Source organism: Ambystoma mexicanum, chromosome 3p (genome assembly GCF_040938575.1).
Source record: "Ambystoma mexicanum isolate Mex_15411 chromosome 3p, UKY_AmexF1_1, whole genome shotgun sequence".
Lineage (NCBI taxonomy): Eukaryota > Metazoa > Chordata > Amphibia > Caudata > Ambystomatidae > Ambystoma > Ambystoma mexicanum.
The window spans coordinates 563,498,380-563,523,325 of record NC_090925.1 but is presented as its reverse complement, the minus strand read 5'-3'; the positions used below and the strand labels follow the sequence as shown (position 1 = coordinate 563,523,325).

General features: G+C 48.0%; 1 protein-coding gene across 6 annotated transcripts in view; it reads left to right on the top strand.

Annotated features, from left to right (window-relative positions):
• The window catches only part of NCOA3 (nuclear receptor coactivator 3), a 1,125,593-nt gene that overhangs the window by 977,951 nt on the left and 122,696 nt on the right, over positions 1 to 24,946 (top strand). For all 6 annotated transcript variants that reach the window (XM_069651291.1, XM_069651290.1, XM_069651288.1 and 3 more), the window contains one exon: positions 14,399 to 14,573. In XM_069651291.1, the coding sequence (XP_069507392.1) occupies positions 14,399 to 14,573 (175 nt within the window). The remainder of the gene's footprint in view (positions 1 to 14,398; positions 14,574 to 24,946) is intronic.

Below are 24,946 nucleotides of genomic sequence, written 5' to 3'. Positions count from 1 at the left end.
GAATCTCCTGAGCCAGCTCCCACTCGTGAGAGATCGTGCTCTGCCTGCACAGAGCGTCCGCCGTCTCGTTGTCGTCTCCGGCCAGATGAACTGCCGAGATCGAAACTTCCTGCTGTATGGCCCAGAACTCGAGCTGCATCGCCTCCCTGCACAGCGGAAGTGACCCTGCCCCCCCCCTTTTTGTTGAGGTAGTGCATGGCCACGTGTTGTCTGTCAGAATCAGGACACACTTCCCGCGCACAGTCGGCGGAAAAGCCTTCAGGGCTAGCCTGACACAGCCCTCAGCTCCAACAGATTGATATGGAGTCTGGACTCCGACGGAGACCAACGACCGCTGACTGTCAGCTCGTTGGCATGAGCTCCCCATCCCGTGAGGGATGAGTCCGTCACGATCGTCCCCTCCGGCCAGGGCAGCCAAAATGGGGCACCCTTCATCAGATTGCCCTCGACGGCCCACCACAAAGGTCCCGGGCTACCGAGGGCGGCACCTGAACAGGGTCCGACAGCCTGCTGGAGGACTGAGACCACTGGAGCTTGAGCACCCACTGCAAAGATTTCATCCGCAGACGAGCCTCTGGCACCAGAAGAATGCAGGATGCCATGAGGCCGAGCAGTCTCAAGAACTCGGACGCGTGGAGAGTCTGGGCAAACTGAAACTTGTGCACCATCTGCTGAATGTGAAGAGCCCTCACCTGAGGAGGAAAACACTGCCCCAGGGACGCGTCGAGCACTGCTCCGATGTACTGAAACTGCAGCGTTGGTGTCAAATGGGACTTCTTTAAATTGAGGGACAAGCCCAGCCTGTGAAGGGAGTGGCAGGTGACGGACAGATGATCCAGGACTTGCTCGGGAGAGCTCCCCCTGAAAACCAATCGTCCAGGTAGGGGTAGACGTGAACCCCCCTTTCCTGAGATGCGCTGCCACCACCACCATGAGCTTGGTGAAAACCCTCGGGCGGAGGTCAATCCGAATGGCAGGACCCGAAACTGAAAGTGCGAGTCGGCAACCGCGAACCTCAGGTACTTCTTGTGCTTGGGATGGATCGGCACATGGAAGTAAGCATCCTTGAGGTCGAGAGACACCAACCAGTCCTGAAGTTGAAGGGCCTGGAGGACTTGAGAAAGAGTCACCATCTTGAACTTGTCCTTCCTGAGGAGTTTGTTCAAACCGTGCAAGTCCATGATGGGTCTCAATCCCCCGTCTTTCTTTGAAATCAAAAAATAAGGGGAATACCATCCCTTGTTCCTCTCAGCTACAGGCACCAGTTCTATGGCGTCTTTCTCCAGCAGGGCTTCAATTTCCTTCGCAAGGAGCAGATCCAGACTCTTAAAAGAGAGATTCCCTGGTGGATTGTCGTGAGGCCTCTGCCGAAAAGGAAGACAGTAGCCGTGGGTTATGATCTCCAGAACCCACACATCCGAAGTAATGGCTTGCATGCAGCGTTGCCTGAGGGCAAAGAGGCAACTGCCCGAGCGGCCTTGGCACCTCCAGTACCTTTGTTTCCACCTCTGGGACTCTTACGATGGCCTCTTTGACTGCTAGCTCCTCTCGCTTTACTGAAGGACGAGTAATAGTGAAAGGAACCTCCCCTCCACTGCTTTCCCCTAGGACGAAAAGGCGGAGGTTGGCGAACTGCAGCACCCAACGACTTCGATGCAGCTTTGGAGGTCTGCAACCTCTCAAGGCTCTCGTCAGCCTTGCTGCCAAAAAGGTGTTCACCGTCAAAGGGCATGTTGAGGAGTCGGGACTGCACATCAGGAGCAAACCCAGACTTCCTCAACCACGCAAACCCGCGCATAACGGTACTCGCCGCCATGGACTGGCTGACACAATCTGCCAAGTCCAAACCCGACTGAACGGCCTCACACATGGCATCCTTGCCATCCTGAACCATAGCAAGGAAACCATCCCGTTCGTCTCCTTCGGGAATATGATCAGCCGCTAATGCAACACAGTTCCACAGTGTGTGTGAAACGAGACAAGGCACATATGGAGTTGGCCGCCTGAAGCGCCATACCTCCAGAAGAGAACACTTTCTTCGCCCAGCCGTCAAAACGTTTGTCGTCCCTATCCGGAGGGATGGTAGGATACGACGCCTGCTTTGCCGGGGCCGTAGCCGCCTGCACCACCAAAGTCTCCGGGGTGGGGTGCCTAGACAAGTAGCAGGGGTCGCTACTGGCAGGACGGTATTTTCGCGACAAAGACTTGCCCACTGCTGGGAGACTCTCCGGAGCAGTCCAACCCTCCGCCGCCGCCACCCTTCTCTGCAAAGCCATATGAAAAGACAAAACCGGGTCAGTGGGTGGACCGAGCTCAAGGATGTCCGTGAGATCATCCTGAATGAACTCCCCTGGGGGAGCTGACCAACCCAAGTACTCGGTAACCCGAGACATAAGGCGCCGATATGACGAATCGGCATGAGTGCCAGGCTCCGGCCGACAAAACTCCACCTCCGGAGAGGTGTCCAGTCCACTGGCATCCTGCAGTGACTGCCTCAGGTCATCAAACTGACTATGGCCTGAGATAAGGTCATCCCGAACCGTAACCGGAACCAGGCTGCCATCAGAGCCTTCATCACCCTCTGAAATGTACTCCAGGTGGGGAGAGGAAGACCTCTGCGGACCAAAGCAGTGCCGGACCTTAGCCATAGCCTTTTTAGGGGCAAACCGCGTGCCACGGGGCCCCTCTGACACCACCGCCTCGAAAGGCGTTGAGGGCGCCGAGCGAGTCGGCGTTGACAGAAAAGGCGTCGACGTCGGCTGCAACGCCTCCAGCATCTGCGGCGTCGACACAGTCCTTGAAGCCAGAGCTCCGAGCGTGTCTCGACAACCTGGGCGTCGACGACCCCCTCGAAGACGGAACCTCGAGAGAAATAGTCGATGACGTCGGCGCCACAGACATCGACGTCTTCTTCGAAGACGGCACAGGATCAGGCGATCTCGAGCGCATTGCGGACTGGGACCTGGATCGGGCATGGCGAGAACGGCTACCCTTGTCCGAGCTGGACCTCTCCCGCGAGCTGTGCCGACCACCTGAGCCCGAAGGCGTACGGGCGGTGTCTCTCGACCGGTGCCGACCGACCCCACTCGGAGGCGCAGACGGACCGGTGCCCTGCGAATCCAGAATCGCTAGCATCTGCTTCCCGAAGGAAGCCCATTCCTCCGGTGTCGCTTGCATGGAGGGATAAGCGACCCGCCGACGGGCGGAGTCCTCGGAAGAGGACGGGGAAGGCGACCTATGCCGGCGCTTCCTGGAATGCCTAGAAGAGGCGGAGGAGTGGCGAGATCGACTCCTGGAAGGAGACCCACCGGACTTCCGACGACGACGCGGAGAGTCACCCCTCGAGTCATCGGTCCAAAGCCCCGCAGACCTAGATTTCCGGGGCTTAGACACCCGACCTACCGACAGTTTCTTCTTGCGTTCTCGCAAGGCCTTCGCAGTGAGCGACTGGCAGTCGACAGTCGTCCGTATCGTGGGCCTCCCCAAGGCACCAGAGGCAGGCGTTGTGCGAGTCTGTGACCGACATCTTGGACCCACAGTCCCCGCAGTTCTTGAAGCCCGGACGCGGGGTCGAAGATGAAAAAGACATCGCCACAAACAGGTTCTCAGACCAACCGAACATGTTGAACGAACCGAGAAAGAAAACAGCAACTCCAACGAGTTGAGGCGTACCGAGATTCACGAAGCGAACACGTTCGCGGAAAAAACGGAACAGAGGCTATGGGCGTCGTGCGTCCTACTTATCACATCGGGTGACGTCGGCTGTCGGAGGAGGTCCTCGGGGACGGCGCATCGACGTCATCGACACAGGATGCAGACGCCAAAGATTTTCCGAAGCAGCACAGCTGTGGACATTACCTGTCATAGATATTGAATACATCGGAGGACCCAATCCCCTTGAAGCTTAATGTTGAGTTGTTGTATTGCTTAATGTTGAGCCTGTTGCCACCTCCCGTGGTTGTGCATGTGTATACTGCTATGTATTCTTTTATTCATGAGCATGTGAATCCATGCCAGACCCCATGCTGGAGAAGGAACACGTTACTTACCGGTAACTGTTGTTCTCCAGCATGGGTCTGGCATGGATTCACATGCGAACCCTCCCACCTACCCCTCTGCGGCTCTTCACTTGGTCATACTGCCACTTGGCATGCTACCAAATCTGAGGATGGCTGCCAGAGGCGGGGCTTAGGGAGAGGGCAGTCATTGGCTGGGGGCAGTATGACCCAGAGATCAGTGATTGGTTACTACTAAGAAAGACAGATCAGAAACAAAACTGATACTGATTTTTTCTTTACCGAGGATTCCCAGCCTGACGACGGGGAATATTCATGAGCATGTGAATCCATGCCAGACCCATGATGGAGAACAACAGGTACAGGTAAGTAACTTGTTCCCTACTTTGCATAACCTCTCTTCCATTGTGCTGCCATCATTCTTCGCTTCTGCTTCCTCATCGGCATAGAAGGCGCTGCATACGCTGGATGTAAAGAGCATTGAAATTTTATGAGTCGTACTCAGGAGATAAGACGTTCAAGACAAATGTTTGTGGCTTATGGACCCTCAGTCAGGGGAAGAGCAATCTCCAAACAAGGACTATCTCGCTGGGTCTCATCAGCTATTTCCTTCTGTCACTCTATGGCGTGAGAGGTGCCCCAAGGCACACTCTACGAGATCCATGCGTCGTCAGCGGCATCATGGCCGGGGATTCCATGCTGGTGGACATCTGCTAGGTGGCCTCCTGGTCGGTGCCACATACATTTACTTACATTTATTTATTCACATGCGCCCGGCAGCCTTGCCTGCATGCAAACCTAGTTTGTGCCTCTATTTTGGAGGTTAAAATCTGAGAAGCCGCGGGGGCGGGTCTATTTATACCCTACATCCTATTGGGTGGTACCTAAGCGCCCCAAAAGGATGTCGATATGACACAAATGGAGTTACAGGTAAGAAACTACTCCCTTCCCTGGCATAAACTACTGTTTCCCAGAGAAAGTAAAGTGAAATTGACTATACTAGTCTTTTCAAATTCCTAGACCCAGCCCACCCTATCTTACAATGGAGTGCTGGAGGGATTACTTAGTATCCCCTATGTCTAAAAACTCATGTAGCAGTCAAATGCTACCGTTTCCTCTCGAAATGGCTGGTGGCAGGGGTTTTACTACAAACTATCATGATTTTTCCCCACCACGAACACTAGTAGCATTAAATCGCGGAAGGCAAGTTTTACAAGATGGCCTCTGAGCCTCCTTTGTTTAAACTGGTCCCGGTCTTCTTGTTTCACCATTTCATTTTGGAAAGATCCTTCTAGAGTTTGTCTCTGTGCGCCAAACCAGGTTTGGTCCCTTTGTTCCTATGCCTTTGGCGGGCTTCAGGACTGAAGACTGCATCTTGCTCCCGAGTGTCTGGGGTGGGCAGGATGTGGGGGAGGTGCCTGAAACTCCCTGCCCTTAGTCTCCTAGGAGATCCAAATGCACTCTGGTGTGATTGGCTGGCTGACTGTCCGGCAAGGACAGCCACCCTGCTGGGTGAGTGGCAGCTAGTCTGGAATGGATGGGTGGAAACTATTTAAAAGGCAAGTCTCTTAGCTTGGAAGGCAGAGTCGACCACTGGAACGAAAGAACCGAAGACGAACTGCAAGAGGACGGCTGCTGCAACTCCTGGACCATTGGTTTGCGCTGTGAACCCCTGCTGCAGGCCCGAATCGCCAAGTTCATCTCGACAGAGAAGCCCTTGAAGGACGACTTCTCCCTTTTGAGTTGGTGGGACCAATCAACTCGCAAGCCACCTGGATAACATTCTCGGAGCTGGTTGGATTTTCCTCGGAGTGCTGCAGGAAACTGAATAGCCAGGGAGAAAGACACCAGTTTGTGTGCTTGACTACAGCTACAGGAATTGAAGATTTGCCTTTGCCAGCTTTTTGACCAGTCCCAGTGCAGGAGTCCCCAGACGTCCTCCCTCTTGTCCCCACAACTGAGGCTCAGGAACAAAGAGATCTGCAGGAACTGCCAGGAACAGACTTCTTCAGCTGCATCTTTTTCTTCATTGAAAGGTACTCTGAAAACCCGACCGAGAGAACTTACCTCTCATTGCGAAAGTGTTTAAAACTTTGGCAACTTGCAGGCCTAGTGAGCTTGTGACCCAACACATGAATCTTTTTTACAAACTACTTCTGAGAACTTTGGCAAAGACTTTAACGTTTAACTTCCAGAACTGCTTTATCCTATACAAGACTCTAGCCTAACCTATTGCATTGAATCAACTCCTCTGGTGAACACAAACTATTTGCACTGTTTATGAGTAACTGTAATATTTGTTTTATTAACTTATGGTATATTTTTGTGTGATATAGATTGCCTCTTTCTAGTGAATGTTTTATAACTGACTGTGAAATAAATTAACAAGTGTTTTACCAAGAAACCATGAGTCTAAGAGTCTATTTGAATACTTGTAATTATAGACCTTTGTGTAACATCCTTACAGCTCACATTCCCTCTTGAGATAAACCTGACTTCTCAGCAACGCTACCACAAATCTGTGTAGTACAGACTTGTACCAAAGGTTGGTTCTGCTTACATCTGTAGTCCTAGTTGTGCGTAGTGGTCCCAAAGGGTACTGCACACAAGCTTTGCCTAACAAGCAGGTAAGTACTTTTGAACCCCCAATGCAAAATAAATTAACCCTTTCCTCGAGGAAAGGTAAAACACAAAGTCAGAGGGCTAGAGTCTTTCAGGGAACTAAGCCATCCAATGCACAAAAGTCTAGGTGAGCTGAAGCACTTCTTGCAGGTAAGTAAGTCTTGCACAATGTTTTAGAAGTCTTTGTAGAAAAAGTAGAATCAATGTGTAGCTCTGCAGATCCTGTTGTTCCTGAACCTCAGTTGTGGCGACAAGAGCGGGGATATCTGGGGACTCCTGCACTACAATCTGAAGGTCGGTGGCAGCAATGGGTAAACTTAAATTCAGCAGCACTTCACGGTTTCAGCTCCTTGCGTCTATAGCAAATGGCACCACCGCTGTCTCTCGGATACCACTTCAGACTTTCCTTGCATGTGGGGTCCAGCACTCTGTTGAGGTTGCTCAGGCTTGGTCAGTCCTGCTTCAAGGGAGTCCAAAGGATCTTCCTGAGGCTCAGGTCTGAACTTGAAGATACTCACTCAATTCTGGTGTTCCTCTCCCTGGCATTTTGCTTCCTGCAGCAGCAATGGAAGTACAGCCAGCTCCAAGAGGATTTCCAGATGAGCTCGTCTTGGGGTCGATTGGCCCCACCAACCCAAGGGGAGAAGTCTTCCTTTGCAGGTCTTCTCTAGTCAAGGCAAATTTGGAGCTTCAGCACTGCAGCAGGGCTTCACCAGGCAAAGCAATGGTCCTGGAGGTGCAGCAGATGTCTCTTCCAAGTTCTGCTTCGGATTCCTTTTGTCCAGAGGTCGACTCTGCCTTCCAAGCCAAAAAGCCTCGCCTTTTATGCAGGGTTCTCCCATTCATTCACAGCCTAGTGGTCGCACAGCAGGGTGTCTCCTCCAAGGACAGCCAGGCGGCCAATCACCTTTGGGTGCATTCCTGTAACCATGGGGATTAAGCACAGGTAGTTTCGGGCACCTCCCTCACTTCCTGCCCCTGCCAGACATGCTGGAGCCAGAGGCGGGCTTCACTCGTGAATCCTGCCAAAGACAAAACAAACAAATGGATCAAACCCGTTTTGGCACACGGTACATCTCAAGAAGGGCCTTTCTAACAAGAAATGGCGGAAAAAAGAAGGCTGAGGCCATTTTGACAAAATGGGCACATCTGGGTGCATTACTGCAGCTGCAGGCAATGGTAGGAAAAAGTAACCAGTGCCATCAGCCATTAATTGTAGAAAGGGTAACATAAAAATGTTACATGAGAAACTAGACAAAGGGGATACTACATAACCCCTCCAGCACCCTATTGTAAAATAGGGTGCTGGCTCTAGAAAGTTACAAAATTTAAGTAAAGTCAATTTGACTACACTGCTGTTGGAAAGAGTAGTTTCACCAAGAGAAGTTTTTTAAACCTTGGGGAAATCTAAGACTTCCCTGTGGCACTGCGCTGAAGGTGCTGCGTGTCACAATGTAAAGATGATGCCTATGGAGTTTGTCAAACTCCAAAGTCAAAAAGAAACACATAGACCAAATCACAGAAAAAATACATGAGTAGGAAAAGGTTCTCACTCTCTCCAGGTTAGAAATTAAAAGTCCTAAAGTCCAGCAAAAAGAGCTGGGGGTCTCTAAGGTAGAAAGGAATTAGCACATTACTGAGAATTCTCCTTAACAGCAGATAAGTGGGGTTGAAGGCATCTAGAGTGTGTCGAGGGGAGGGTAGTGAGAGAGAGGACCGAGATCACGGAACCATGAAGATGCGGGAACAGTGTAGTCAAGGTGGATGTTGAAATCTCCAAGGAAGAGGAGTAATAGAGGTCAGAAGAGAAGCAGTGAAGTCAGCCCATTCCAAGAGAGAAAGACAAACATTGGGCCAGGGGGGTCTGTAGGTAGTAGAGAGGGAGAGAGGGGGAGAGGGATGCCAAGCTTGCACACTCTCAAAGGAGGACTAGGGCTGGGTTGGTATGAGGGAGATATGGACCCACTCAGGAAAGATCAGGGCTACTCCACCACCAAGTAGGTTGAGCCGGTGCTTATAGAGGATCTTGTAGCCGACAGTAGAAGGGAGTCAAAAGCAGTGACTGAACCATGTCTTAGTGAGAGAGAGAGAGGACGTCGAGATCAACGTCTTCAAGAAGGAGGCAGATGTTGGAGGAATGTTTGACAGCAGATCAAGCATTCAGAGTGACCAAGTGTAGCTGGTCACCAACTTTGAAGGTTTTCCTAGGATAGGTACAAGGGGGTTGTTGGGCAAGATTGTATGCAGTACCCTTTGTGTACACTACAACAACCCTGACCACCTGGCATTAGAAACCCAACCTTTGGTATAAGTCTGCACTGCACAGGTTGGTAGCGTGTGGAACAGCCAGGCTTATCTTAAGAGGGGGCAATGTGAGCTGTAGGGGAGTTACGGAGATTCACAGTGACCAGTATTCAAATAAACTTACACACACGGTTTCTTGATAAAATAAATTATTTTAATCAGTCAGTTAGAATACGCCTTCTTCAGAAGGGAGCAATATAAAACACCACACAAATATACTTCCAAAATACTCACTCTTAGTTATCTAAATCAGCAAATACCCATGTTTGTTTGTTTGTTTATTTAACATAGCGCAAAACCAAACCCGCAGGTAGCTGGGCGCAAACATTACAAGGCTACTTGAGAACTTAGTTACAGTGACACACACAAAATAGGCAGTAGGACAGTTCAACAACGTTACAGTCTGAATATACTTATACAGTTAATGCCAGGTGTCGGAAGTATAAAGAGCTAAGTAACAATCAACCGCAGTTTTGTAGTCCCGGTAGGATCCAGTGAAGTTCCTGGATACTAGCAGTGGTAGTCGGAGGTCCCTATGGGGGGGACAGGTTAACAATGGGCATAGTCGGGAGGTGTCGCTCAGGACGAGTGGTTCTAGTAACAGAGGGTGATCACATTAGATGTCATTAGATCGTATCCATGAAAGAACCTCACGCCTGAAGCTTGGGTAAGGTTGGTCCTTTCTAAGTTCTAAGGGGAGTTTGTTCCAGGTTTGTTCAGCTATGACTGGAAAGCTAGCGCCGCCAGCTGTACTCTTTTTGTATCTAGGCACCATCAAGGTATAAGCGTTAGTCATTCTTGTGGGGGCAGTTTGAGATTCTCTTGTTGATTGTTTGCTAGATAGGAAGGAGCTATATTGTTGAGGCATTTGGACGTGAGCGAGAGAGTTTTGAGGGTGATCCTGTCTTTAATTATTTGCCAGTGGATATTCCTTCTGGTGGTAGAGACATGGGCTCTGTTAGGAATGTTTAAGGCTACTCTAAGAGCGTTAATTTGGAGTGTTTGGAGTTTGTTAATGATGTACTTGTTAGATCCCGCATACAGGGCATTACAATATTCCAATCTGGAAATGATAAGTGCATTAGCTAAGGTAATAAAGCTAGCCTCTGTTACGAATGGTCTACATGCTTTGATCAGTTCACAAGTATAGGCTGTGGAGGAAGCTAGGGAGTTAATTTGTTTCTTAAAAGTGAGTGCTGAGTCCAGATAGACCCCAAGGGTTTTGACTGCAGGCATCACTTTGATGACATTGTTGTCAATGTTAAATGAGGCATAGTTAGGGTCAAGTTTTTTAATTGCTGTCTCTGTGCCGAGGATCAGAATCTCCTTTTTGTCATTCAGACAGAGGCCATGGGATGCACTCCATGCCTGAATGAGGAGATATATCTTATTTACCAAAGCTGAGTTTTCCAAGAAGTTTTGTGGGATGTCACACAAGCACTACCTAGACCCTCAGGTGACTTCAATAGCTAGGGTGCTGTTGGCGTTAATGTATCACTGTTGCATTTAGAGTATTCTTAGGAGTAGTGTTAAAGAGAAGAGTTCAGAATAAAACAAGTATTCATACAGTTATTCTTAAATGGGTAAGTAGTCAGTTAACCCTTTCCTGGAAGGAAAGCAAAATCTAGCAGAAGAGAGAAGAGTCCTTCAGGGAGTCTAGGACAGCCAATGGTAAGTTAGCAAAAGTCAAGGTTAACTGATGCTCTTCTTGCAGGTAAGTAGAAAGTCTTTTCCAATGTTTAAAAAGTCTTTGTAGAATAGAAGAAATCAAAGTAGGGCCACAAGCTGATTAGGCTTGTGAAGTAAAGAAGCTGGCAGCAACTCTATACATTCAAGCAAGGAAGTCTCCAATGATGACAAGTGGCTATGCCACAAGAGGTAAGTGCTCTTAGACTTTACAGTATCTTTAGGTTGACGAAGAAGTGCAGCAGATGACTTTTGTTCCTGTCTAGCTCTGCAGATCTCTCGCTGTTCCTGGGCCTCAGTCGTGGGGACAAGAGGGAGGACTTCTGGGGACGCCTGCACTGCAATGGGACGGTCACTGCTCGTAACCGGCAAACTTCAAACAAGTGGCTGTTCAGTGTTTCAGCTCCTCGTGTCTACCGCAAATAGCAACACTGTGGTTCCTGGCTGTCGAGATGGGCTTTCCTTGCTTCTGGGGTACTGCACTCTGTTGAGGGGGCTCAGGCTTGGTCAGTCCTGCTTCCTGGGAGTCGGGAGGATCTTTCTGGAGCTCTTGGCCAGCTTAAAAGCAAAACCCACAAACTAGTGTTCCTCTCCCTGGCTATCCGGTTCCAGCAGCAACTGCAGTGGATACTCGACCAGCGTTGAGAGGATGTCCAGGTGGCTTAGTTTGGAGTTGATTTGGTCCCACCAACTCAAAGTGAGAAGTAGTCCTTGCAGGAGCTTCTCTGTTACGAGTTTGGAGTTTCAGCACAGCAACAGGGCTTCACCGGGCAAACCAACGGTCCAGGAGTTGCAGCAGGCGTCCTCTTCAAGTTCTTCTTTGGTTCCTTCGTCCAGTGGTCGACTCTGCCTTCCAAGCCAATAAAGCCTCGCCTTTTATGCAGCTTGCTCCCATTCATTCTAGCCTAGATGTCAGTCACCCAGCAGGGTGGCTGTCCTTGCCGAACAGCCAGCCGGCCAATCACCTAAGAGTGCATTCCTGTCTCCTAGGAGACTAAGCACAGGGAGTTTCGGGCACCTCCCTTTCTTCCTGCCCCCGCCAGACACCCTGGAGCCAGAGGCAGGTTTCACTCGTGAAGCCCGTCAAAGACAAAATGAACAAAGGGACCAAACCTGGTTTGGCGTGTAGAATAAATCTCAAGAAGGATCTCATGCAGCCCACGGTAAAAGCACACCATGGTAGTTAAAAGTAAACCACTGCCACAAGCCATTAATCAAGTAAAGGGTAACACAAAAATGTTACATGAGAAACAAGACAAGGGGATACTAAGTAACCACTCCAGCACCCTATTGTAAGGTAGTGCGTGGTGGGTCTAGAATGTTACAATTGTAAGTAAAGTCAATTTCACTTCACTGCTCTTGGAAACAGTAGTTTATCCAAATGAGAAGGTATTTAAACCTTTTGGGAAATCTGAAAGACTTCCCTGAGTTTGTCAGGCTCCATACTTAACAAAGAAACACAGGGTTCAAATCACATTAAAAATACATGAGAGAGTTGGGGAAAAAGGGTCTCGCTCTCTCCAGGTTAAAAATTAAAAGTCCTAAAATCCAGCAAAGTCGCTGGGGGTGTCTCTAAGGTAGAGAGGAATTAGCACATTTCTGAGTATTCTCCCTAACAATACTCAGGCTATAGCAGCTACGGTAAAGGACACACAGGAACTAAAATGGTGCCTGTCCACTTTTTTTTTTTCAACCTCATGATGGCTTGCCATTTCTTGAACCTTCCGCTGCGAGCGTGGATGGGGAGGGGAGTCCTGCTCACTCCTTTGTCTTCGGGCTCCAATTGGGAAGCCCACCGGGAGGCGCGAGTGTATCTGCAAGGACACCGAAACCTTCAGGTCTTTGACCTCCATTGTGTCTGCCTGGATACAGTTCTTACTGGATACCTGGCTGTCTACCACCCAAAGTTTGAATGTTGCATGCATGTTGATTGTTTGGGTTCCTGCATAAATTGTGTGGATCTTGATGCTGAAGTCGACCACTTGAAGATCCATTCCGAAGACTAAAGAGGAGGACTTCTTCAGCTATCTCCAGCAACTGCCAAAGCTGATTGAGTGACCGTTACTGCTCCAACCCTATCTTCTGTGCGACAGGAAAGATCCATACTGGACAACTTCCTCCCTTGGACTTGAGGGCCTAGCTAGTATCAAGGCAATCTGCAGTTTGAGCCATCCCTCGAAGTGCTGCGACCTTCCAGGCCTACGAAACCTGAATACCTTGGTACCTCTGGCACTGCTGGCGTGCATCATCACAATCACATAGAGCGTGGTTCCAGCTGCAAACTTGTGGGCATCTTCCGGAGCCTACAGACTTTATCCTGACTATAGAAGTCTCCTCAGAAGAGTCGGGGGGGTTGGGGGGGAGTGGGAGGGGACCGAGCAAAGGAAGAAAGTCTGTCGGGTGACAACCGTCGCTGTTCCAAAGCCTGTGTTGAGCCTCCACAACCAAGTGCCATGAAGATCTGGGCATCCCTGTGACAAAGTCTGACTGTCTGCTCCTGCCAGAAGTTCTTCCTCCAGCCCCCAAGGCCAGTGACCCAAACTGGAGCTGCTGTCATTATCCTGTGGGGACCTGCCTGTGACATTGCCTTTCTTCAACCTAGAAGGTACTATCAGATTTTTGGGTAATTAACTGGGCCGTTGTGTTGCTATTCGCTCCTCCTGAGCTTGTAGAGTCACATTGGGGTGGATGATCTAACCCTGTTCTCCCAGCCCTTAAAACATTAGTCCTCCAGGCTAAAAATCATTCAGGTTGCCTACCCAATCCCCCTGAACCCTTTGAATCAAAATGTTACTTTCTACGAAAAGCATCATCTCTTCATTTGACAACTTTGACCATGTCTGACTTTCTTTGTTCTGCCACCCAAGGGTTACTGATTTCTCAGTGCCCTATTTGACTTTTGAGACGCTCATTCCCCAGATAAGGTTGTACTTCTAAAGATGAGGGTTTCCTAGTGTTGTTTACTTGTATTGCTAGTTCAGTCACTGTTGGTTAATGTATGATTTGCTAACCAAAAACGACTTATAGTTACCATATTAGCAACTAAAGGTCTACAGTTTGAAATGAGTATTGCTGCATCAAATAACTTATTAAATATTTATCTGTTTGAACTGTTTTTTACTTACCTGAATTGCTTTGGATTTAACATTGCATAGTATAAATAATAAATGAGCATATTTTTATATAACCAGTGCGTTTCCTTGACTATAAGTGTGCTCAAAGGTATATGTACTCAACTAGAGCCCTTCTCACTCCTAGAGTAAACCTGGCTGCTCAGCCATTGCTACCAAACCTTTTGGGTAGTTCAGGCCAAACCTAAGAGTTTGAGCCCTGTACTCCTAAGAGTGAGTATTCTTCAGTCCTAACTAGGTGCACTTTAGTGAACTCCCTCACAAAAACGAATGAGGGAAGAATGTCTTCTTTAATGGGTGGGGTCACTCACTTTTTAAACATGAGGTGTAAGCTCAGCATATTGAACTAAATCAACATCTACTGATGGCTGCTATGGTTATCGCATTCTTAATTGCTGCATATTAACATTTAAATAGCCGTAGGTGAATGTGCAGCTCTACTTTGGTGAATAGTGTGGTCGGTTATGCATGTATGTGATCAATACACAAAGCTTCAAGCGCTGCAAATAGATTTTCAGACATTTTTTGCTGCAGGTGAATGATCCTGGAAAATCTTTGAAAATATGATTCCTCAGATTCATTACTGTTGCCTACTTAAAGATTGTAGGATAATCTATAATGTGTATGTTTCTTTTCAAGGAATGAGCCAGCAAGTAGATCCTGCATTTGTAAGGGTATCTAGCCCTCCGAATCAAATGATGGCTTCGAGAATTGGACCAACTCAGAATCCAATGATGCAGCATCCACAGTCTGCTCCAATGTATCAGTCTCCTGACATGAAAGGATGGCCTACGGGAACATTGGCAAGAGCTGGGTGAATATTCTTTCTGCTATATATTGTGTGTGTGTGTGCTCTTTTCCTCAATTCCTTTTGTATTGCGTGATTGTACTTGCTCCATTGTATTGTTATTTGGTTAGATTTGTGTTTTTGGCACGCAGTCTATTAAATTTCCGAGATAGCATGTCTTCCTTCAGCGATCTACAGTGTAGCATATGCCCCTTGAGGCCTTATGCCCAGGTAGTGGTGGGCTGAATTTAGCAGCATCCATTTTCTTTTTGGTAACCAGTCTGTTTCTCCTGTTCATGTAGGCAGATGTGTTGCTGGGGCTGAGGGGGTTATAGCCCCGGATAGAAGCTCAGGGGCTACAACCAAAAGGCTAGCTAGCCCAGAGTCCCGACAGTCCCAACATAAGCGTAGCAGTCCCAGACCTAGCAACAGCCCTGCGTGTAGGTCTTATGCAGTTGGCCCAGGTGCTTTGTAGGGCTTGTAGTATTTTCCAAATAGTGCTGATTCCCTGAAATGCATTCCTGTGTCTGGGTCATCCTGGGTTTGAGTTTCTGAGAAGCACTGATGTACATGCACACCTATATGCATCCTGAGGTCTGGAACCATGGGATCCCCCTGTAACTACCCCCACAATACCCCTGGTGTAGCTCTGCCTCTGGCATTGCCATGGTCGGCTGCCTACCTCCAGTTTAGAAGGGTCCCTGGCACCTCTTGACAGGGTCAAACACATGACCCTGTCACATCTAACAAGTGAGTACTGTTAGGCAGAATTGCATGCAGTACCCTCAGGGACCACCACTTACAATTAGGACTACAGGTGTAAGCAAAAATCAACCTTTGGTATAGGTCTGTACTACAGTTTGTGGTGGCGAGCTGAGCAGCCAGGCTTATCTCAAGAGGGAATGTGAGCAGTACAAGAGGTTACACAGAGGTCTTACAATCACAATGGTTCAAGTATACACTTATACTCAAGGTTTCTTGGTAAAACACATTAATTTATTACAGTCATTTAGAAAACATTCACTAGAAGGAGGCAACTTAATATTATACAGAAACGCACTCCAGTTGCCAACCAATAAGTTTCTGAACAAATTAGGCTCCCCTGAAATAGGAGCAAAATGGCATTTCAGTTACTTTCAATGGGAGCAAAAATGCACAAGTTAGCAGAATAGATCACAAATACTTTCTTAGGCAGTGCAAATAGTTATAGTCCACTAGATGACTCGATTCCGTTCAATAGGCATAGGCCAAAGTCAATGGACTAGTGTCTTGGATAGGAAAGAGCAGTTCTTGAAGTAAACGGTAAAGTCTTTGCAAGAGTTCTCAAAAGTAGTTTGTAGGAAAAAGAATCATATGTTGGGTCACAAGCTGATTAGGCCTGCAAGTTTGGAAAGTTCCATGAACTTTCACCGCGAGAGAAGCGTTCTCTGTCGGATTGGCACAGTACAAGAGTATTGGCACAGTACAAGCAAAAGATGCAGCTGAAGACGTTTCCTGGCATTTCCTGCAGGTCTCACTGTTCCTGAGCCTCAGTCGTGGGGACATCTGCACTGCACGGGATCATCGGAAATCGCTGACAAAATGGAGTCGCTTCAGTTAGAGTAGCTGTTCATCAAGCACACAAGCTGGTGTCCTTCCCCTGATTAATCCTAACCAGCTTTGAGAATGGTATCCAGGTGGCTTGTGAGTTGATTGGTCCCACCAACTCAAAGGGAGAAGTTGTCCTTGAAGGGGCGTCTCTGTCGAGATGAACTTGGCAATTCGGACCTGCAGCAGGGCTTCACCGGGCAAACCAACGGTCCAGGAGTTGCAGCAGCTGTCCTCTTCCAGTTCGTCTTCAGTTCTTTTGTTCCAGTGGTCAACTCTGCTTTCCAGTCCAGGAGACTTGCCTTTTAAATAGTTTTCTTCCTTTCATTCCAGCCTAGCTGCCACTCACCCAGCAGAGTGGCTGTCCTTGCCGGACAGTCAGCCAGCCAATCACGCCAGAGTGCATTTGGGTCTCATAGGAGACTAAGCACAGAGAGTTTCGGGCACCTCCGCCACATCCTGCCCACACCAGACACTCAGGTACCAGAGGCAGTCTTCATTCCTGAAGCCTGCCAAAGGCATGGAAACAAAGGGACCAAACCTGGTTTGGCGTGCAGAAACCAAACTTCAAAAAAGAAATGGCTAAAAAAAGACCGGGACCCGTTTAAACAAAGGGGCTTAAGGCACCATCTTGAAAAAGATGGCTCCCGCGATTTTTAGCTACCGGTGTTCACGGTCGGGAAAAATCATGGTAGTTCATTCTAAAACCACTGCCACCAGCCATTTCGATAGAAAAGGGTAGCATTTGACTGCTACATGAGTTTCTAGACACAGGATAGTAGGTAACCCCTCCAGCACTCTATAGGAAGATGGTGTGCTGGGTCTAGGCATTAAAAAAGACTAGTAAAGTCAACATTCTCTGGGAAACAGTAGTTCATCCCAGAGAAGGTTTTTAAACCTTTGAGAAGTCTAAAAAAAGATCCCTGGGTTACTGTACTGAGGGTGCTGTGTAACACACATGAACAGATGCTTATATAGTTATCTTAAAACTCCATAATCAAAGAACACGAGTAAAACATGATCAAAATACATGAGTGGGGAAAAAAGGCTCACACTCTTTCCAGGTAAAAAAATCAAGTGCTCAAAATCCATCAAAGTTGCTGGGGGTCTCTAAGGTGAAGGGAATTAACACATTTATGAGAATTCTCCCTAACTAGTACAATTTACAAAACATGAATGAAATACTGCATCTGGCAGTAGCACGTTTTCAAGATTCTTAAAAGTTCAGTAAAGAGTTTTTCTAGAAAGGAAAATGCACTTACAGGTAAAATTATATTCCTAGGTAGGGCAGAAAAGATTTGTTAGTGAGGCCAAGGGCAACCAGTTTTCATAGTTATGGGCAGGCTGTTGCAACAGTTATCTTTTGTGAAAATGTCCAAAGGAGCGGTTTCTTAAGTGCTGATGGAGCTTGGGCCACAGGTGACCTGAGTCGTCGATGAGGAGACCCCCAGATGGAAATCCAGCCAAATAAAAAGTTCCAGCAGTCCTTGAAGGTGGAGGCAGCAATACCCTGGGTTCTAGAAGCTGTTTTACAGCCGGCAGTTTTGCGGTTTCCTGCAGCCGCCAATGTGCACTTTGTTTGGTGGCTGAGGATTGGTGACTGAAAGCTTAATTTATGACGCACTGGTGCTGAATGGAGACCATCCCTTGGGACGAACCGTTCTCCAGCATGGGGCCTTAAATGGATTCACATGCTATGAATATTCCCTGTCGTCCAGCTGGGAATCCTCAGTAAAATGAAGCTGTTTAGATTTAAGCTGAAAACCGCATTGTTGGATAGCCTATTGTTTTCACTTTGGCCCATACCGCCCCAACCAATGGCACTCATCCTCCTTAGCTCCACCTCTATTGGCCAGCTTTAGATTTTTACCATGCGTTTTCCTGTTGGGAGTCCTCAAGTTTCGCTCCTCAACTTCGATTATTAGCCTATTTTTGATAGTGTTTCTTCTAATTTTTGTTCAATCTGTCACTGTTGCAACTTGTCGCAGAGGGTATCCGTTGTCAGTCTTGATCCCACCTTCCGTTGGATCGCTATGTCGTGTGAGGCGGCAGGGCTGAGTTTTGGGCCTGGTACACACGCCATGTCGAAGGCAGAGAAGAGCTTCTTCAAGGCCTGCTACAGATGCGGTTAGAAGCATGTCATCGAAGACTGCCACCAAAAGTGTATTTACTGCATGCACCTGGACCACCATGTGGAGGGATGCCCCATCTGCCAGTCTTACTCCACTAAAATGAGAAAAGATAGTCATCGGAGACTGGTGTCATGGATGGACGAAGATAAGTATATATCGGTCTGTAGGAGAATGGTTACCCCTCCCTTAGTCTAGGAGCAAGAACAAATTGCTCACAGTCTCGATTACACCGCTGTATGCTGTTTCTAATGCCTACAGCTTAGGAGAGATTGAGGACCCCAAGAGTCTTATGTCACTCATTTATTTCAAAGACTTAATATTAAGTGTACAAGACCAGCTGTGAAGATTGGCTAAAATAAAATATAAAATAATTAACATTGAAAATGTATCAAAAACAAAAAATGGTTCCACATCATTACTTAAAAATGGACACAGAAATTTGTGACTGGGGGTTAGTATACTGTGATATTTGCATACTACTCCTTGACATAGATAGCACAGTACTCAGGCATGCAAACAACTTTGTTGGATGCAAGGCTTGTTGTGATTTTTGTTTTTCGACGGATAACCATCAGTGTGCATTGATTTAGTAATGCTGCAATTCATCAAAATACTGTCGTTTTTTAGTTTTGAGGGCACAGAACAGAAGACCATAAAGTTAGGCTTTCTTTTTCAAAGTCAACACGTGTTTCCGCTCTTTGCTCGTGATACTGTATCCACATGTTCACGGTGTAGATTTACAGAGCCATCTTCAGGACATAGTTGCTTCTTACACAGGATCAGTCAAATGACAAACCCACCTATAACATGACCTACAATATAATGCATGACGTTGGTTTCAAAAACTGGTTAAAAAGAAATCTCTCTATCATATATTCTTTGTGGTATGGACTACCATTGTGGTGATGAAAAACAGTGTACTACCTTGTGATTAAGGCTGTTAACATAGGGCTTTTGTTGGTGCTTGATGCCTGCCCAAGTGCTTGGATAGGCCCGATTTCTTCTTATAGGAGCCGCAGACCTTTCACTCCCAGAAAGGATTCCAGAATTTCCAAGGTGCTCCGCCCTGCCTCTCGTTCCTCTGCACAGGAGGTGTAAAAAGGCCGGTCACAGGCATATAGGGGGAGGTAATCTGCATCCTCGCCCACAAGCCACCAGGACACAGACACCGAAGGAAGCCTGACCAGGCCCAGTTCCCGAGCTCCTACTTCTGCATCCCAGTGGGAGACCGGCTATCTCAGTGTGTAGACAGGCGGCGCAACATCTCCATGGACAAATGGGTGTTCCAAGACATGTGCCCCCCTCCCCCCCATTCCTTCTGTGATGAGACGAGAACAGCACAGAGCCCAACTCGTCGAAGTTCCTGGCCATTCTGCTAAAACCTGTCCCTCTGGAGCTCCGGAGTATACTTTCTGTTTTGCAAGAAGTCAGGTGGGCAGAGGCCCATCCTGGACTTAAGATGACTGAACAAATTCCTAAAGTCCCAGAAATTCAGGATGGTCTGGAGGATGGATATTTCCACTTCCCCATTCACCCAATTCATCAGAAGTTCCTAAGCTTCGTTGTCTAAGGAAGACACTACCAATTCAAGGTCTTACTCTTTGCCTCAAATCAGCCTCAAGGGTGTTCTCCAAATGCCTAGCTCCAGTGGCAGCGTTCCTTTGGCGAAAGGGTGTCTACCCCTAACTGGACGATTGGCTGGTCCGGTCTTGTTCTCGTCCCCAAGTGGTGCAACATATAGCAGAGATGGTCCAGACTTTAACCTCTCTGGGATTTGCTGTACACTATCCCAAATCCTGCATGGTGCTGACCCAAGAGGCTCTATTCCTGGGGGCCTGACTCAATAGTCTTGTACCTGTTGGCCCCATCATAGGAAAGGATACATGCGGTTAGGCAAGATTGTATGCAGTACCCTTTGCGTGCCCTACAACAACCCTGACAACCTGGCAATAGGAACCCAACCTTTGGTATAAATCGGTTCTACACAGATTGGTAGTGTGGTCGAGTAGCCAGGCTTATCTAAAGAGGAGTCAATGTGAGCTGTAGGGAAGTTACACAGAGATTCACAGTGACAAGTGTCCAAATAAATTCTTACACACAAGGTTTCTTGATTAAACAGTTATTAATGTATTTACCAGTCATAATAAGCCATCTTCAGGAGGGAGCAATGTTAAGCAACACACAAATTTACTTTGAAAATAATACACACTCTGTTTTCTAAATCAGCAAATACCCATTTGGGATGGCTCACAGACACTACCTACGCCCTGAGGTGACTTCAATTGCTAGGGTGCTGTAGACATTAATATATCACTGTTTGCATTTATAATTTCTTAGAGTGTCAAGGAAAAGACGGATCAGAATAGAACAAGTATTCACACAATGTTTCTTAAGCATGCAAGTACTTTTAATTCCCGCCCCCCCCCTCCCCCAATGTAAAGTCAGTTAAACCTTTCCTGGAAGGAAGGCAAAAGCATTTAAACAGAGGAGAGAAGTTATTCAAGGAGCCAGGCCAGCCAATGTTTAAGTTAGCAAAGGTCAAGGTGGACTGAAGCCCTACTTGCAGGTAAGTAGAAAGTCTTCCACAATGTTTTAAAAGTCTTGGTAGAATAGAAGAAATCAAAGTAGGGCCACAAGCTGATTAGGCTTGTGAGGCAAAGAAGCTGATAGCAACTCTACAAATGCAACCAAGCAATTCTCCAACAAGGACAAGTGGGTACACAACAAGAGGTAAGTTCTTACTGTATACAGTACCTTTTAGGTTGGAGAAAAAGTGCAGCAGATGACTTTTGTTACTGTGCAGCTCTGCAGACCCTGCTGTTCCTGGGCCTCAATCGTGGGAACAAGAGGATGGCTGAGGACTCCTGCAATGGGACGGTCACCGCTCACAACCGGCAATCTTCAAACAAGTGGCACTTCGGTGTTTCAGCTCATCCCGTCTACCACAAATAGCACCACCGCGGTTCCTGGCTGTCGAGATGGGCTTTCCTTGCATCTGGGGTCCAGCACTCTGTTGAGGGGGCTCAGGTTCGGTTGGTCCTGCTTCCTGGGAGTCAGGAGGATCTTCCTGGAGCTCTTGGGCACCTTAAAAGCAACGCACAGAAACTGGTGTTCCTCTCCCTAGCTATTCGGCTCCAGCAGCGACTGCAGTGGATGTCCAGGTGGCTTACTTTGGAGTTGATTGGTCCCACAAACTCAAAGGGAGAAGTCGTCCTTGCAGGGACTTCTCTGTCGATACGAATTTGAAGTTTCAGCACAGGAGCAGGGCTTCACTGGGCAAACCAACGGTCCAGGAGTTGCAGCAGGCGTCCTCTTCAAGTTCTTCTTCGAATTCCTTTGTCCAGTGGTTGACTGTATTCCAAGCCAAAAAGCCCTGCCTTTTTATGCAGCTTGCTCCCATTCATTCCAGCCTAGCTGTCAGTCACCCAGCAGGGTGGCTAGAGCCAGCTGGCCAATCACCTAAGAGGGCATTCCTGTCTCCTAGGAGATCAAGCACAGGGAGTTTCGCCACCTTCCTTGCTTCCTGCCCCTGCCAGACACCCTGGAGCCAGAGGCTGGCTTCCCTTGTGAATCCCGCATAAGGCAAAATTAACAAAGGGACCAAACCTGTTTTGACGCGCAGAGTAAATCTCAAGAAGGACCTTTCCACAAAGAAATGTCGGAAAAAGAAGACTGGGCCATTTTTTTAAAAATGGCACCCTTGGGTGCTTTACTGCAGCTGCGAACGCAGCCCGCGGTAAATGCACACCACAGTAGTTAAAATGAAACCACTGCCACCAGCCATTCAGTGAGGTAAGGGTAACCTAAAAATTGTTACATGAGAAGCTAGACAAAGGGCCTGCTAAGTAACCCCTCCAGCACCCTATTGTAAGATAGTGTGTGCTGGGTCTAGAAAGTTACAAATGTAGGTAAAGTCAGTCTCACTTTACTGCTCTGGGAAACAGTAGTTTATCCCAGAGAAGGGATTTAAACCTTGGGGGAAATCTGAAAGACTTCCCTGTGTCACTGCACTGAAGGTGCTGTGTGACACAATGTAAAAGATGATGCTTATGGAGTTTGTCAGACTCCATAACCAAAAGAAAGTGTTCAAAATCAAATTAAAATACATGAGAATAGGGGAAAAAGGGTCTCGCCTCTCCATTTTACAAAAATCAAGTCCTCAAAATCCAGCAACGTTGCTGGGGGATCTCTTACGGTAGAGGGAATTGGCACATTTCTGAGAATTCTCCCTAACACGTGCCATCCTAGGAAAGGTCCAAAGGCTGTCCTCCATCGGGATGATGTTGTCCGTCATCTATCTGGTCCCTCATTGCAGGTTGCACATGAGACGTCTTCAAGAGTGCCGGTTAATAGAACTACAAGATAGTCCCCAATCAAATGTTCACGAAAGCCCTGAGGTGGTGGTCCATTCGCCTTCAAATCTCACGAGGGGCGCCCTTCAGCACCCCAGCGCATCAGGAAACTCACTACTGACGCCTCTCCGGGGCGTTGGGGGGCGCCCACACGGCCAACTGTACACCATGGAACATATGGCTTCCAGAAGAAAGGAAGTTGCACATCAACGTCCTGGAACTGCAGGCAGTGTTTTGGGCACTCAAGTCTTTAAAACTGCAGCTTTTGGAAAAGGTGGTCAGGATCTTCACAACCACCACGTATTGCATCAAGAAGCACTGCGGAAAGAGATCTCGCGTCCTCTCCCTGGAGGCACAGAACCTGTGGCACTGTGCAGCAGATTTTAGTTCCGTTCCACTCGTCAGGCTTTCGAAAACACCATTGTGGACTCTCTGTGCAGGGAGCTGCAATTCTGCTACGAGTGCGAGCACCTGCAAGCTAAGGTGTCTCACATCTTCAGCAGTGGCTCCAGCCTTCAGACTGCCTTCTCTCCCAGACCTGCTCCCTGGGATAGGAGGATCCATCTTACACCATATTCCAGCATCTCTGAGCCTGGCGGCCTGACTCATGCAGTCCTAGAGTTTGAACACTACTTGCTGTCCTTGGAATGCAAAAACATTCTGGCTAAGGCCAGGGCTCAATCTGCACATGCCCATTACACGCAAAAGAGGTTTCCAATTTACAGTATGGTGCCAGTTGAAGATAATTTCTCTGTGGCGCATTATGGCTCCGCAGCTTCTTCATACCTGCTCTTGCTTGCCTCGGCCATGGATAAATCAAGGTACACCTGGCCGCCTGTTAGGTAAGGTTTTCACAGAACTGGTAAATCTTCCTGACCTGGGTCAACCCCACAACATTTGGCTTTATTAGTGGGATATGTTTCCATAATACCTCGAGTGGGAACCTTTTTCCACACTCACATAATTTTTAACTCTTTTTATGGGTGTCATTTTTAAGACTCTCCATAGTGTCTTTTTAAAGTTACCATCTTTAACAACTTATTGGCAATAAGTGCCTGTTGTTGCTGGTTGCCCTAGGGGCTCCCCTTTAAACTTTCTTGTGCTAACCTTGAGTGAACTACAGTTCCCAAGGATGGAAAGGATCTTTGGATCCCTTTTACATTTTATTTAGTGAAACCAGCACAGACCACCTTATGTGGAGTGCTGGGGATATGCAATGTATCCCCTCTCACACTACTGCAACATTTCTGTTGGTGACAAGTTTACCTTCAGTGGCTGGTGGCAGTGATACCTTGTATTTATTTGGTGCACCTTTACCGCGGGCTGTGTTCACAGCTGCAGTAAAGTGATCTACTGTGAGAGCAGGAAGTGAGGGAGGAGTCCAAAACTCCCCAGCTCTTTGTCCTACGCCTTGCTTTAATGGAGACAAATCCTAGTGGGGGTCTGGCTGTCCTGATTGGACAACCAGACCGCCCCTACTTGTAAAATGTGGGGAGAGAATGCAGAGGTTGTGTTATAATTCCTGATAAATACTGCAAACCTAGAAGCTGAAGAAAAGTAGACGACTGAAACCGAAGAGGAAGGTGAACGAAAAGCGGCTGAGACAATTTCCAGCGACCAGAGAGCCTGCTGTGTAACCAGTTCCTGCTGTAGCCCTTCCTTCCAATCGACCTGGCGACTCCAAAAACGCCGACCCTGACCCAGAGCCTCGTGAGACCCTCTAGACCTAAGAAGACTTGCGTTTTGAGCCATCCCACACGTTGCTGCAACCTTGCGTTGTTCAAATACCTTGGAACCTCAAGCCATCGTGCGGTGCACGGTCTTCCGAATCCCGCTGAAACTTCGTGGGCATCCTGGTGGATCTCCAGAGACACAAATAGAGTCCGAAAAGTCCCCTCGCCAGAGTGCTGGACCTTTGTAACGACGAGAATTCAACTGCAATTTTCTGTCTTAAAAAAAAAAAGGCACCAAATCCGCAGAACCACATTCAGCTATGAGGGGAAACCTTGCCTAGAGCTGCCTTCATCGATCTCTACTGCAAAGTCCCTTCTGAGGTCTTGTCTTCAGTCACCACGACAAGGAATCCACTGACTGGGTATTTGGCTGCAGACCCTGAAGTTCTCCTGCTGCAAAATCTTCAATGCTGAAGTACTGTGTTGGCTTGGGTATGTACTTACCTTAAGCCTGTTAGGATTTCTGTGTAGCTGTGGGTTGTTTTCTGTGATGGGGAGGCCTCTCATCCAGTGCACCCAGATCCACTGCTAGAATCCTGCTAGGGTGTCTTCTGCGAAGCCCCTGGACCCTCTTCTAACCCTAGAAGTAAAGTACT